Raw genomic sequence first — 16,335 nt, 5'->3', positions numbered from 1 at the left:
GAGCCGCCTTCCGCAGCATTTTTCTGTGGTCCAATACTTGTTGTTCTGTTTATGGAATGGAAATAGGGAGAGCAAAGACAGAAACCCACAATGCCATTGGGATTGTTTGAATGTTATCATGTGGATGTTTCTTTATACATGTGGGCCATGAACATTTATATTTAGGTAAGCTGGTGGCACGGCTGTAAGGATGGCAATGTCAGTAAGTCAGTTGGTCCGCCACTTTGGTCCAGACTGAAATAACACATCATCTGTTACATTGATTGCCATTACATTTTATCAGGCATTTAAGGGCCCCTGAGGATGATTCCTTCTGACATTGGTGGTCCTCTGAATTTTCTTCTAAGGCCACCATGAGATTTGCGGTATTGAGTGAAATGATCAAAGGCTTTTGGAATGAGATGTGGTATGAATAGTTATAATCACTTTGGTGTTCAGACTGTTCATCTAGTGCCATCATCAGGTCAGAATTTTCATTGGTCTCATACTTTGGTTTATGACAGCAAAACTAATGACACTCTCATCGGCCTCAGATGTAGTGTCTCTTTACCGTCAACATGTTAGCATGTCGACAATGTACACTTTTGGAGAATTTGGCATACACATATCTATCCATCCACCAATCCATCTGTCCACTGCTTATAATCAAAAAGACTGAGCACAGTCCTGTGTGTGACTGTCAGAGCGGCATGGTAGTATTTCCAGGAGGAATGATTTAATGGAAATGTCAAGAGCAGCAGTCCCTCCAAGCAAAGGCTGAACCCTCTGATTCAATGTGAGCCACTTTACCCCACTGAGGTAGCTTGTTGTCATTCAGGTCCGGTCCCGACCAAAATCTGTTTTTATCGGAACAGAAATGGCTTTGTCACTTTTTAATGGGATTACAGCTCTTTCATTGCATATTAATTTGCGAGAAATCAATACGGGCTGTGGTTCTATTTGGGGCATTTTAAACACTTAGCTGCTCAGATACATTCTGCAGATGGCAATCTAAAAAAAAGAGCTTGAAAAATTAGACCTGTATATTGAGATTTCTTAAATGAGATGGAATGAAAGAAACGAAGAACCCTTGAAACGAGATGGTTCATTCCAACAGGGCCACCTTCTTGCATTGTGAAAATAAATGGATGAGTGGATGTAAAGAAAGGAGGAAAAAAAACGGACAACGGAATGAGTAAATTTAAGAAAAAAGGAGGATAGAGGGAAGTGAGGGAGCCATTAGATCCCCAAATTAGTTTGTATTACAATAAACGGTATTCATCACAAACTCCTTTCTTAAACAAATGGTAAAAAGTGCTTTAAAGCATCATTTTAAATTAATAATAAGTTACTATTTTCATAAAAAATCCACTTTAGCATGTGAGGAAGTTGCCTACCGCAAGAGCTGTCCAGGGCACTGAACCTACATGCAAGTATTACTTCAGAGGGAAACAGTAGAATGTAAGAAAACTGAGCTTTCCAGAGGATACCTTTGCATTTCTTTTGTTTTACAAACAACAGAAAAATATGCCACGTCTTTAAAAGGAACACAAACATTATACACAGCTCTGAAAATATGAATGGAGAATATAAGATCTGAAGTACCTACTCAACTTGTGAGCCTTTATTGCACCGCCATGGGATACGATCCACTCAATTACTGTGGTGACCTTCAGATGGGCGCGGTTGTTCTTATCTTATCTCCACCAGTTGGCATTACACCACAATTAAAATGCGTGTTCAGAGCGACCTGTCACCGCGGCTGGTTGCCGTGCAGCTGGCACCCTGTCGTCGAGAGTGTGACATCTAGGACTCCTCGCCAAGGGAGCCGGTAGACGCACCTCACTGTATTCTTGCAGCTCTGCCGAATAATTACAACAACAAGTCCGCCCAGAAGAGGTTTTTTTTTGTTGCACCTTTCCTTTTCTTGTTTTTGCAAACGCAGCTTCAACACTATACATTTTTAGAATGGAAGGTAAGATTACATTTTGAGTCCTGGAGCGCGGTGTCGGGGTGGAAATGATATGACCTCGGGTCGTATATTTAGACAAACAACCAAATCATGTTGCATTTTCATGTAGAGTTGTTTTCATTCATATTTCTTCAAGGATCCGACTCTTGCCATTTAGGCTGAATTCTTATTGTGTTGTACTTTGAATTTCTGCCCTTAGGACTTGCCTCTTAAGTTTCGGTGGGTTTACTCTCCACATGCATTGACCATTATGTTATCGCTCCTAAATTGCGATATAAAAAGTAATTGCTCATAGGTCTGATTTGACCGGTGTGATGATTGTTGTTGTTGTTGTTGTTTTATGTATTACTGTATGCTGTTGTCGACAATGTTTGAAGGCTTGCAGCTGTTGGAGTTGGACAATGCCGCAAAAAGCGATGCAGCCCGTCGCTAAGTAATTATCGGGCAACTTTAAAATATAAGACTGCACTTTCGTGCAACCGCAGAGGTGTCTCTATTTAGATTAGTGTCAGGCTTTTTTTTTTTTTCCTTTTCTTTTTTTTCACGGGAACAGAAGGGAGAAACTCAATTTTCGGGGATTTATAAAAGCATCACATCGAGATACAATTACTTGCTTTGTTCTAGCAACGAGTTGTATAAAGATATAAGATCCGGAGGCTGAATCTCCCGTTAGAATAAATGACTCCAGGGAAGGGTGAACGTTTTTCGCAGTTCCTCAATTTTAACAACTGCGTAAAACATCTATTGAAGTTTGGATTTACAAACCAGTCGGTGTTATCTTTAGGACCCAGCGGAGCGGCCGCATGTAACTGGACAAAGTGGCTCCATTTGAGGAAGATCGCTTATCTCTCCTCCTCTCTCGTCCACAAGTCGGCCGGGCTAGGACATCTATCTAAACAACTCCAAGAGCTGCTCTCCAACGGGATGTTTTAATGCGCGTTGATGGACTTTAGTGAATGTGCGACTGTGAATCACCTGAACGGCTACTTTACGTATTTTTCGTGCGCCATTCCGATGAATGCTGCGCCAAGAGCCGCGCTGCGTAAAGCCAAACAGCTTGTGTGGACACCGGTCGATTCTCGGCGGCGTTTGTAAGCGCGAGAGAAAAAGTCTAAACCTCGGACTTTATTTGGAAGAAAGGGTTGCAGTAGTGGGACGCAAAAGTTGAAATAAAAGTTGAAATAAAGAGAAAACATTGTGCTCTCCGTGTGAATGCGCGCTTTCTGCGCATACAATCGCCTTTAGTGATCCACCTGGTAAAACTAGAGCGAGAAGAATCAGTCAAAGGCGCATCAACATATTTCTGCAACAACCCTGGCTGTAAATAACTTGTTGAATGAGCAGCTCGTCACAGAAGCGCATTTGAATGTGAGTATTGTTGTGTTTTGAGCATTCAGGTTGCAAACCGTTATGTGTATGATGATGACAATCGCAACTAAATGGGCAATTACATGGTAATTACAGTGAGCCGTTTCATGGGCGGAACCTTAACTGTTGTCAGGTTTGAAGGGGAGTACATGAATAAGGAATGAGCGGCTCATGGTATAGAATAAACCCATTCCACAGAGCTTCATCACTTTCCTCTCTAAAAAGTTTGATTGCATCGAGATGGTGTTCTTTGATTTGCAAGATATGGGAGCTTATATATCTGGATTTTCATTGTATACACCTCATCTAAAGCTGCTGTTATTCTAAATGTATCTCAATTATCCTCAGTCGTTTCATAAATGTAATAATGTGTCTTTGACCTGTTGAGCAGCATTCAGTAAAGTCAGATCTAGGTGTGCCTCTGCGCAAAATTTGACCCAGAACATACACACAGCTTCTGTTAAGTGTCTAAGTTGTGACAAATGGTTGCTTCCTTTGCATCTTGATTTAAAATGTGTATATGACCTGACACAATATAAAATTATTGGACTTGTCCCTTGATCCCTGTCCTGTTTATCTGATTGCATGAATGCTACATGTCCTGGATTTTAAGATGTTCGCAACATGCAACTGCATTTTTGCATGTTAGTGGTTCAGGAGAAGAACTTTGAATAATGTATAGCATCAGACTTCATGTGTGGCAGTGGTGCAGGCAGGCTGGCTCTCTGGCTGGGCTCCACACCTCACATTGTCTCCACCATATCAGGGAGAAAGATATTTGCATGAAAACGCAGTCACTCCTAGTTGTAAATAAAAAAGTGAGTCAAATTGCAGAGGCTAAAGGTGCAGCCCTTCTACGTTAATTCCAATGTCTTATGTTTGAACGTGTAGTGCAGAAAATATGCTGTTAGGAGACAAAGAAGTGGAGAGGGTTTGACGAGAGGAAGCAGGACTGAGAGACTGAATGAGAGACCCATAGAGAGAGAACGGAGGAGTGAAATACAATAAGAAGAGAAATACATGCCAGTACAGACATGCTGCTTGCCAGTCGATCCCACTGGGACTCGTATGGAAGGGTTGGTTCTTGGCAAAGAGAGCGTTGGAAGCATTAACCCATTTATTGTTGCGCTCATCAGCCAGCCACAAAGCATCAGTCTGCTCAAACTGGCTGTGGATCAGAAGTTACTGGTTGGAAATCAGCGAAATCAATAACCACAATGAGGCGTTATTGTATCTGTGCACATCCAAAATCCTGACCAGGTGCTGATACAGAAAATAAATAGCAATTGTTGCAGGATAAACCACATAAGGAGCATCTGTTAATGCTGTCAGAGGCTTTTTTTGTTTGTTTTAGTCTGAAATCAATAAAAGTGTCCTCTTGAAATCATAGAGATCAATGTTTAAGGCACTGGTCGTCTAATGTAGAGCATAAGAGTAGTTTTAGTGTCCAATATTTCAGCACCATGGACAGCTCCCCTTCACTTTGCCCTGTATGGGAGCTAAGAGGCGATCAGAAAGCCTCACTCAGACAGAGAACATAGCCACACTTTAGCAGGATTACTATAAAATGAATGGAATACATCCGTCATGGTTTTTAAGAGACTGGCTGGGAGTTTGTAACCAATATAAGCCACGGGGCACGGCTGCCTGCTGACTTTTAAAACACTCTGCCATGCTTGAGCTGCCCAGGGGATGGAATGCAAGCGGACACAAGGGGGTGTTTCAGAGGCTTCGAAAACAAGTGGAGAAAAAGAGGGATGGGGGGGGGGGGGTGGTCACTCTAAGCTCTAGGCTCTCTCTCCCTGCATACGGAGAGCTGTTCAAATATTGATGCCATTTAATATAGAATCTGACCTCGGATTTTTCTCAGTGAAATTATGACATTTCTGTGCCCCTCCTTGCATTGTGAGTGCCACTGGGTATGAGGTACGGATGCAGGGGCAGGGTAATGAAGTGTAGAAGACCGTGGCTGTATATTACATTTAGAGTTTCACTGTGTAATTTTAACTAAATATTTGGTGTTGTTTGTTTGATGTTTTTACCCCTATAGTTTCTGGTGATACATAAGCTTTCTAAATGGTGTCAGAACACTTATTCTATGCAGAAATAATCTATTGTGTGCAATACTGATTTCATATCATACACTATTTTTTCTTTCCTTTCACCTTACTTCTGCTCTGATGTTGAATGGTATCTGCCAACAGAGATTCATTGAGCATCCTGTCACCTTCCTTTTATTTTGAGAGATTTCATTACTCCAAGTGTCTATGGATTTAAATCCAATATTCCCATGGTCAGCTCTATTTGCTGCCGCTTATTAGCTATGAATGTTCCCTATTAAATAAAAATAAGATAAGCGCCCTCTATGACACGGCAGCTGGCAGCTAATTTGACTGTCTTTATAATGAAAGTCAACATCAGTATTAAGAAAGAGGGTACGTCTAGGTGTGTGTGAGTGCATGTGTATGGCCATGGGAGTTGGGAAGGGTCCATCCCGTTACACATCTCTGATCTGTAACTGACATTTAAGTTTCTGAATTTTGCTCCACATGGTGTAATTGGCCTTTTCTTTAGAGTCTTGTTGATTGACGTGAGCACATTTAAAGTGTATGGGTTTTTTCCAACCAGTTTCTTCCTCTCAGTCCCACCAGAGGTCTGTCAAATGAAGCCTGCCATCCATACCTCCTGACATGGCTCACTTTGAAGACTGTGCCGAGCCTGAATGACAGTGCAGATCACTTTTCTGGCTCAGATGAACATCTGTCATTACAGTTGGAGTGTATTCACGCCTGTAGTCATTTTGTAAAATGGGCATTAGGATAGGAGAAAGGAAGCAGTAATTGCCTTAGATGTGGTCAAAATGTTCAAGATGGCCAAATTAAAATAATGAATTATAATGCCGACATACCAGCAGGGAGCACAGAAATCAGCCTGCATGAGTGAGCCGTAGCAACTAATTCGGAGGAATTTATATTTCCCAAATCTGATCTGAATCTTTCTTTCACTCGTTAAACTTGATCTCCTTTTGTCATTTAATCTCATTTGACTAGATAATCTTGTGATAAAAACTCATGTGTCTCATGACAAAAGTAGCGAACCACATATTACCTAAAACTTTTTACTTCAGCAGTGACTGTCGGTCACAGCTTTAGCCGAGAGGGTAGAGAGTAAATCTGTTCACTGGAAAGTTACTGGCTCAACTGCATGTACCAGCTGGTTGTGACAGGCATTTTTTTTTAAATCTGAATCTGCGGTATAAATGTGATGTGACATTGTAAACCTCTAATGGGCATTTAAAGAGGATAACTCTACATGCTCGTTGAAATTGTGCCCTCAGTGGGAAAGTCCATTTTTCACTCATGGCAACATGGACTTCCTTTCACAAAAGGCAAATCTAAAGCCATCTCAGAACATTAACAGTCAACAGTAACTTAACTCCTATTTACATCGTCATTACTCTATTGCATGCAGCTGAATATAGCAGCTACGTTTTATTTCTCCCCGCACATGCGTTATACCTGAGACCGTTTGGGTCTCCACTGACTGCTGCCAGGCTCCATTACCTGATGAGTAAGGCCATCTGACTGATGGCTTGTGATAGCTCAGAGAAACGAACTATCCCTCAAATAGACCATTTCTGTCTTCCAATTTTACTTTAATATTTCCCAAATGCCTCTGGAGGCACTGGTACAAACGCAACTCTACATTCGACTATAAAGGAGCAGGAGAATCGGAAAAAGCAATAACTTAAATGTTGTGACCTGACACATGGAAATAAGTTTTTTTGTATGACAATCAAAGGGAGATTAGGCCCGGCGGAACCAGCTCGATTTGAATAGTATACAGTGATTTTGGCAAGGTTATTATTGAGGGATACGTATAAACAGTGGACTGCTTTGTGTTTGTGTATACACTACGTATGTGTGAGTAGTAGTAGGTAGTGCGACGCACTGCTTATTCACCTCAGTGCCCTTAAATCATGTGGAACGTCTGTTAATATTACAGTAGAGATAAAAGTGTTTCAAATGTTTTTCTGTGATCCGTTTAATTCATCAAACTGTTTTTTTTCTCCTTTCTTTTAGGATGCTGCAAAAACCACAATTGGCATGAGATCACGCTACGACATCTGACGGCCACTGACTTATGAGGAGTGTCACTCCTCTCTGCACATCACATCTGACCATTGGTTGACCCTTTCATCAACGCCCAACACTTGTGAAGAAGCGTCCTTGTTGACACATCTCATCAGCCAGGCAGAAGTGACAGCAATCAAATACAAAACAACTGAATGGTGGCTAATAGTTGCCTAAAGCTGCTCACACAACAGTAGCAACATGCTGCCACAGTTCCCAAATGCGCTGTTGCACCGCTCAAAGCTGCAGTTAAATTAGAAAATTCTCAGAGATATTGTCCTTTTTGTGACGAAGTAGCAGCTATAAAAACAAAAATACGAAGTTCCACAGAAACCACACAGAACGAGATCAGCGATGATTTGGCCTTTATTGTTCACTCTGCAAGCGGTGTGCGCCAGCATGTCACATGCCATGCAACATTACCCGGCGGCCTGGGGACACTATGACGTGTGCAAGTCCCAGATCTATACAGAGGAGGGCCTGGCGTGGGACTACATGGCCTGTCAGCCAGAAGCCACCGACATGACAAAGTACCTGCGAGTGGCCCTCGACCCCCCAAATATCACGTGTGGAGATCCGCCTGAAACGTACTGCGCTTTGGTGAGTCGCAACCTCGCCTGTCCCGTGATGGAGACAAATGAGGCCGTAGGCAGGATCACACAGCATACTGGGTCAGGGATGGAGAGCAGTGCATACAAGGCAACATGCTGCCACTGCAGCAGAGATTCATTTGTACAAGTGCTAACATGCAGCAGCGCAGCCACAAGTCAATATATGCACATATCTTGGAGAAGCAGGTGTAGAGATACATGCACACGCATACATGATGACGTACAGTACAAATACGCAACAGGTCACAGAGAATGAATAACAATAACATCACATTTCTGAGTTCATCTGTCTGGTCTAACTGAGATAAATGGGGAGTCATATTTATGATAGTACTGAGGTTCGTCTGAACATAATGTCACAAATGTCGTGTGATATCTATCTTGTAAATTCAATGGAGCCACCGACAGGACAATTTTAGAGATGGGAGAAAAACTTTCTTTTGCAATCTCTTTGCGCTCCCTTGGAAGATGTTGCACTCTCTGGCAAAACGCAGCATACAATAGCAGAACTTAAGTGTTGTTCTTTTGTCCCGCACCTAAAATATGCAGCAAACTGTAATAACAATATTGTGATATTGTATTTTGCCAACCAGTCCAACATTCATGAGCACACACAGATATGCCACACACACACACACACACACACAACCACGCAGACACTGTAATTGTACTGATACAAGTTATTATGCACTACAGGCTCACTTCAATGTTCAGCGTTGTGGTTGAATTTACCCTTATCAACCATTATCAACAGTTCAATCCCAGGTTGCATTTGTTTAGAATCACATTCAAAGTAACAGCGAGAGCCCATAGGCTTTAAAGTGCTTCATTAAAAGCGGTGTGTGCCCGCAGAGAGCTCCTGGAGTAAATATTTACCAATTAAAATGGGCATCTTTAAAAAGGAGAGTTTTTATCCTCGCAGCTCCAGATGGCATTGGGACATTTAATGCCAGTGTTGGATGAAAAAGGAGCCGGCCGCCAGTCATGTGTGACGTGCTGTGAAGCTTTATATCAAAACGAACACTGAAATCTCTATCAGCCCAGTTGATTATCCCAAATACACAACATTAACATAACACAGAGAATATAAAGAGCAAAATGGAGACATAGGGAGTTAAATTGCATAAACAGTTGGTGGTTAAAGATGCTTTGTCACAACTTTGTCCATGTTTCTTTTTGGAGTTATAATTACATATTCAGTATACTGCATACACAATCCTTTCACTATTTTCATAATTTGTCACTTCATACTGACTTTTTTATTTTTTTTATTTCCTTGTCAGATTATGGTGTATATTTATTGTTCCACAATTTCCATATTGAATGTATACATCTATAGATAAAACTATTACTCGTAAATATATAAACCTGATTACTCACCAGTATTGTAGGTCAGTTATTGAAGGAGACTGGTCACTCACTGGCCACTTTTTATTGAGTAATGCTTGCTTAGCCATTGCTTGTATTACCCTGTGTGGTTAGTGGCTGGTTACATTTGAATAACCAAGTGGTTTAGCTGGACATTTGTTGAATCATTAGATTATGGTAACAAAACATGAACGTTGAGTCTACTTTAATGTTAAGCTACATCTACAGGAGCAGAAGGCTACCAAATCAAGTGTTTTTTCTTCTTGACATTGGTGGATGATGTGGTTATCGTCATTATTCCAGCACTAGAATAATGTCACTCACATGAATAGCTGATGCTACACACCCAGTAAGGTGCTGCGGGACTATTCTGCATCTTTTGTTTCCACCTCAGCAAGGAGAGCACATGTGGATGAGATTAACATTGTGTGTTTATGATGGTGTACATGGTAAACGTGATCTGGTAAATGTTAGCGTTGCAATTGTCTGCATGTTATGATACCGCCATTAACATTTAGCTCACAGAAACACTGTGCCCTTAGCTAAGCCCCGCCCCCTGCTGCTACTCTGTCAAGCTGTCAGAGCAATCATGGATCCAACACTGTCAATAACTTCACTCTCACCATAAACATTATCTATGGACATTTAATTTAACCACATCGCCTGGCAATCACAACAGAAGTCAATGAAGTTGACAACAGTGTTCCTGTAAAGCCGGGTAGGTCTTTATTCACTGTTCAGTCATTAAAAAGCAAAAGCAGCATGTGTATACATTCAGTATACCTTCAGTAGCTACTGTGTCATAGCTATGCTAATGCTACTTAATGATGTGCTAACATACGCTGCTAATGTTGTCCCAAATTTCTTTACATAGAAACGTAACGTTTTAAAAACAGATATATCCTTCCGACCTCTCTGGGTAACGAGTATGTAATGAGCTATGTTAGCATGTTATACACTTAAATAAGATGGTGAACATGATAAACATTCTCTATTAGGTGTCAACATTGCCAATGTTTGCCAATTTATTTCAGACTGTTGGCAAAAACTATCTCACCTCCTGGAACCGCCAAAATGAGATGTTATTAATAATTTAAAAATTAAAAATTAAAAATTAAAATTAAAAATTAAAAAATCTAATTCCAATTGCATTGTTTTAGACAAGGATTATCCGCATGCCATAATTAGAGTGTTCCTGTTCACCTCATGGATAGAATTGAACATTTTACATTCAAAATATTCCAACGTGTACAGTCAAGCTTGGCCTTGCCTTGACTAAAAGGTTTTGGTTATGTGACTGTTCTGACGTCTCTATATCCGACTGTCTGGAAGCCAGGATCACCTCTGACATAAATCGGAGGTCATCATTGTCCAGATGATCAAATACACAGGCTCCTCCAGCACTCGCTTAAACGGCTGTTGTGCGTTTGATCTGTTTACATTCTCGGCTGGCACAAAGGCAGACTGACACTGGTGACCTTATCCAACGGTGCTTCCTGAGAGTCTGCTGGAGATGAGAGCAGCATGCAAATGAGCTCTTTTAGTCAATCACCAAGTTGCCTGCAGTGAGCCTGGTCTAATCACTTTCCCCAGGAGTTGGTTTCCCTCATAGCGGATGGTCAAAGAATCCTGTATGGCTCGCTCCCCGTCCCTTCTCTCTGGCTCGCGCTTATGATTTTATGATTCACGATATTTGTTGCTCAACAAGGTTTTTTTTTTTTTTTTTTCAAAATAAGCTCTGCTGAATATAGTTATGCCACCCACACTATTTTGTTCATCAGAAGTGCATTCATCATTCAAGAGTGGATCATTTATACATTAAGGTTTGAGGTTGTTTATTTATTATTTTTTTGGATTAAATAGTAAAGACACCCTTTTGGTTTTGGTTCCAATACCAGGTCTGTTTTCTCTAGAGACTTTGGGACAAGTGATAAAGCAGTCCAGAATAAACAGTGTCTAGGACAGGTGTTCTGCATCAGGGAGTTAGCCCTGTTTATATTTTTAGCTGCAGGCCTTCAGGGGTTCTTCAAAATGCGTCGGTATTAAGGCTGTTCTCCCGTAGTGCCCTGTGGCATTGTCACTCACTATCACTCAACAACGTTGGCCAGGTCTTTATCAACTATGAGGAAGTGTGCAAGTTAAACATTTTAATACATATGCTGTAATTTAAGAGGAAGGCTGCAATAATTGTCATTACTTTTCCTGATTTCTATAATATTTCTGTCATACATTTTGTTCTTCATATTCAGCATTTTAATGGTAACAAGTGATCACAAATGATCCAATTAGACCCTTCTGAATGGTTGTAGACAAGACAATTAATACACTATCGCACCACATACACCCTGATGAACAATAACTGTTAATGCAAGGATGCTGAACGAAACCTCCCAGAATAATTTCTGATAGGGTTAACATACATGAGAGTGAATTTCATTTCAGCACTTCTCCGCCTCTCAAATCCAAATCAGGTTGGCTTTGGTGGATTTAATGGCAATTCACAAAAGTAGCAGGCCTCGTCTTCTTTGAGAGAGGAGGTTTAATTTGTATGCAATTCAGAGCTAAACCAAATCCTTTGTGATTGCCAAGTAATGGGCACGGGCGTGTTTATCTCACAACATGTAAATAAGCGTTTGGCAGATGGCTGCCGCAGCATCTTAACATTTTCACAATATGAATCTGCTGGGTAAATACATTCTGTTTTGTTAAGCAGGCCACCCTGACAAGCATTTCTAACTGAGACCGCCACGGTGGAGTAGTGTTTGGATTAGTACCCGGCTCATTAGAGAACTTTTCACCCAGTGGTTTGAAACGTGGCAGGGAAAATCCACTTTTGAAAGACACTCTGTTCTCCAACAACATGTACAGTGATCTGGCAGGAGATCTAAATGAATGAGTTGGGAGTCATCGGCCCACACGCTCCACCGTATCTGCAGCCATGCTGATCCTCCGCGTTACGTTGGCAATTGTATAAACATTTGAGAGACCGATTTAGTAATGGTGCTTATTCCAGAAAATCCGAGTCTAACTGGGAAGATTCGTGTAATTCATCTGAACTTTATAGAATGGATGAAAGGAGTTGCGGCTGCCAGTTCACCACACGGCCTCCTCTGAGGCTTAGGAAGGAAGACGAGACGAGAGCTCCCACTAAGCTGCTCGGAGACTGCCACGTTATTGACAGTCAATGCAGCAGCCTTATCTTTGCTGGCAATGCCGGGTCATTGTGAACTTTTAATCTTTGTCTTACATGCCCACAAGAATTCCTGTAATAGACTTAAAATGAATTGATTATAGACAAGAGAAGGAAAGGAACCGTTGTTTCATTCAGTGGGAGGTCATTGCCAGAAATAGTGAGTCTGCTGAATGGCCAGTGCCTCAACTCTATCTCCTACTAAATATGTTTAAATACTACTAACTTGCTCTGCCAGTTACATTTTGGAGGAAATGTAATTGCTGCCTGGATATAGTTCACTGGCAGTTTTCAGGAAGTATAACCGTTTGTATCCCACTTCCCACTAGGTGGTTTGGCAAAGATCCTCTATCACAATATAGGCCTTTCATATCTCGATAAAGACATATATCTCTATAAATAGTTTATATTAAATAACCACATGGGCTTGTACACCCCTGTGTTAAGCAAACACTTGACAAAGAGTATCCTCTCATTTAACGAAGATTTCTGGAGCAAAAAGATGAGATTTCTTTGAGAAATGTGTGTTTATTATCGATTTAGACAACTTAATTGTGTATCACGATATAAATGCTATCCCTCATTTAAGCCAAAAAGACAGGGGTAAGGAATGGGAAAGGTTGGGGTTTAGCTTAAATACTGAAAATGTAAATGTGTTCCATATTGTGCTTCTAGTTATTGTTGACTTTTAACATTAACCAAGAACACAATCTCTCCCTCAACTTAAAGGCTACCCCAATAATTTATTTATATCAACAATGGAAAAATGACCACTGGTAATGTGAAAGTGGTATTATTATGTCTATTAATTTAGTTTAAACCTGGTATTTCCACACAGTTGCAGATAAACATTAGCCTACACTAATATTATTAGTATTATACTATTTGTAGTATTAGATTCCTTAGATAGATATGCTGCCCATTAGTCTTTGTTGTGTTTTGCTTTTCTACTATACTTGGTATACTTGCAGATGTGTTTAATGTATGAATGTCGAGCACCCCGTAGCTCAACGGGTACAGCACACAAACCACATGTCAAAGCTGAGTCCTTACCGTAGCGGTCCAGGCCCTTTGGTGTACGTCATCCCCTCTTTCTCTCCCCTGCCTCCAAGATATCTGTCCAAGAAAGCAGAAATGGCAACAACCTTTAAATGGCTATGTTATTGACATTGAAAATCCCATCAAATATATTTGCTATTGCAAACGGGTCACATGAACCTTTAGGATACAGGTTTGAGTTCCCTTCCTGTACTAAAAGTGAAGTGTAATAACCTTTGAATCCAACTAGCCAACTCATCTGTGTTTGAGCCGATAGATATGCCCAAAAGCAGTCCCCTTTTCACTCATTCACTGACGACTATAACTTAAACAGTATGTAATTTACTCTGTAGTGAGAAGTCCATTAAAATGTCTTATGAATCATCATAATATTGTGTCATGACTGACAGGTGCAGTGTCACCTAACCTACAATTGTTGTGCCAAAATGACGAGCAGAGAGACGTTGAGTAGCAACCCAGCTGGAAGTGTTTTAATGAGCACAAGGCAACATTCAACAAGTCCAATGTTTTAGCATATAGTTATAGTGTAAATTCAGCCCCCCCTCATCAGACTTTCCACCAATCAAATCAGTTGTTGGAATCAGCAACCAGAGCCCCTCCTGCTTCCCAAACATGTTGTGTTCTTTCAGGGTGTCCTTCGGGTCCAAGCTTACCGAAAGGACTTGACACACGATTTACTCCAGTTGGGTCAAGATGCCCTTTCTGCAGAACACATGAGTCATGTATGGGAAGTTTATGACGCAGTCATTCTTCTTTCTATTAATTGCCCAAGTCCCAAACTCTAGGAAACATCTATTATATGTTTCCATCTCTAGTTGTTTAAATGCTGGAGCAGTTCAGAGGTCATACCAGAAACTCATTCTTTGAGCCCTACACCCTTCCTTCTTTTATTTGTTTGGGGACAGGAAACAGTTGGAGCGTTTAGCTTCCTGTCAACTCTCTGCCCTTGACTGTGTTCTGAACTGGCCCAGCCCAGCACATCATCACCGCACCACTGCGTACCAAGACACCAGGATGACATGCAACATGTCCCCTGGCTCCAGAAGGGGAGGGGGGGGGGAGTTATCATTTATTCTTTTACTCGCCTGCCACCTCTTTTGTCTCCTGGCTTTTTAATTTCCCTGTCCCTTGTTTTCTGCCAGCTGATGATGCAGCATATCAATGCCGTGTTTGAACATGTGGGGGTAGGATGCTCCATATGAGGCGAGCACCTGACAGATAGAGAGATGTTGGCATACTTCCCTGGGATCTGTGAGATGTTCATTATTAGATGGTTGTAAATACAAACACAGATGAATTATGCATGAGTATACAAAAGAAACTGATGGGCTTTGTGGTTCGACTAAACCACAAACAGCTTAACGATTGAATGCACGTTTGCCATCTTAAATGGAGCCCCTATATGCATTTATTCTTGAAAAAAAAGTATAAGTACACATAATACTTGAAAAGCCAGTTTGGAATATTTTATGCAGGTATATGTAGGAATATAATTGCATTCTTAGCTCAAATGATAATAACAGCTGGTTTCCTTTTACTAATACAAATTGAGTCTGATATACATATACAGGAGATTATCTTACCTATTCAAATTCTTGAATATCCATAATGATTTGTATAAATAGTTCATGCTGTGAAACAGATTGTACAGTTGTATATTGTATTTGCGAATTTCACTGACTTATGATTATACTGATCTGCGTGGCCGACTGTCAAACCTTTGTAGAATTGGATGTTATGTTTGCTCCCTGTATTTGATATGATGCAGTGAACCTTGTTACATATATTTCTATTTAACACAGCTGGTCGAGGCACATTTAGTTAAAGTGAGGCAAAGATAACTGAACACATTTATTCATTATGGCATGATTTTTTCCTCGCAGTTTCAGAACCGTGGCACCTTACCCTACCATCAGAAGAAAGTATTTGATTTTGTATTATTAGTTTTTTATATTTAAGGAAGATATATAAATATATATATATGTATATATACATATATATATATGTGTATATATATATATATATACATATATATATATGTATATATATATATGTATATATATATATATATATATATATTTAGGGATTATTGATTAAATCGTCTAGAAACAACATTAATAGCAAGATGATGACCCAGATTTATACGTATGTTGTACATTCACTTTGCTTTGTTTATTTTTAGGCAAAACACAGGGCATCTTGTGAATATTGTATATTTAATTGAATATTGTATTATTTTAAAATACAGATTTTCTCTTTTGGTAGCTTCACATGCCATGAGGTACCCTATAGAAAACTAAACATTGTATGCTCATTTTACACGGTCTGTAATTGCTCACTTCAAAGTGAAGTCATATTGTATTATTTGAGAGATTGACCTTCAGAGCACTCTTTAGGTAGGTTAAATAGGTTTACTTCCTGTGGAAGAAAAAAAATAACATAGATCAAATATTGAAATACAGAACATTGGGACACTGTTCGTATGTGATTTTGATAGTTGTATTTTTACAAGTTTGTGAAAATCAGCCAACCAAAAGTGAATTGACTCCCTAGTTGTAATCTCTTAAAATTCTAGATCAACAAACTTTACTCAGGAAAAATAAATCCTTTTTTTCCCCTTTAGGTTTGAATTTTTAAACAGGATGACAAAGTTGA

General features: G+C 40.2%; 1 protein-coding gene across 1 annotated transcript in view; it reads left to right on the top strand.

Moving 5' to 3' along the window:
• The first annotated feature begins 2,795 nt into the window (after positions 1-2,795).
• LOC117746777 (netrin-G1-like) overlaps positions 2,796-16,335 on the top strand; it is a 57,894-nt gene continuing 44,354 nt past the window's right edge. The window contains exons 1-2 of the mRNA XM_034556082.1: positions 2,796-3,319; positions 7,402-8,052. Of these exons, the coding sequence (XP_034411973.1) occupies positions 7,807-8,052 (246 nt within the window). The 5' untranslated portion in view covers positions 2,796-3,319; positions 7,402-7,806. The remainder of the gene's footprint in view (positions 3,320-7,401; positions 8,053-16,335) is intronic.

The sequence above is a fragment of the Cyclopterus lumpus genome, chromosome 17 (genome assembly GCF_009769545.1).
Source record: "Cyclopterus lumpus isolate fCycLum1 chromosome 17, fCycLum1.pri, whole genome shotgun sequence".
NCBI classification, from domain to species: Eukaryota; Metazoa; Chordata; class Actinopteri; order Perciformes; family Cyclopteridae; genus Cyclopterus; species Cyclopterus lumpus.
This window is presented reverse-complemented; position numbering and strand designations above follow the sequence as displayed.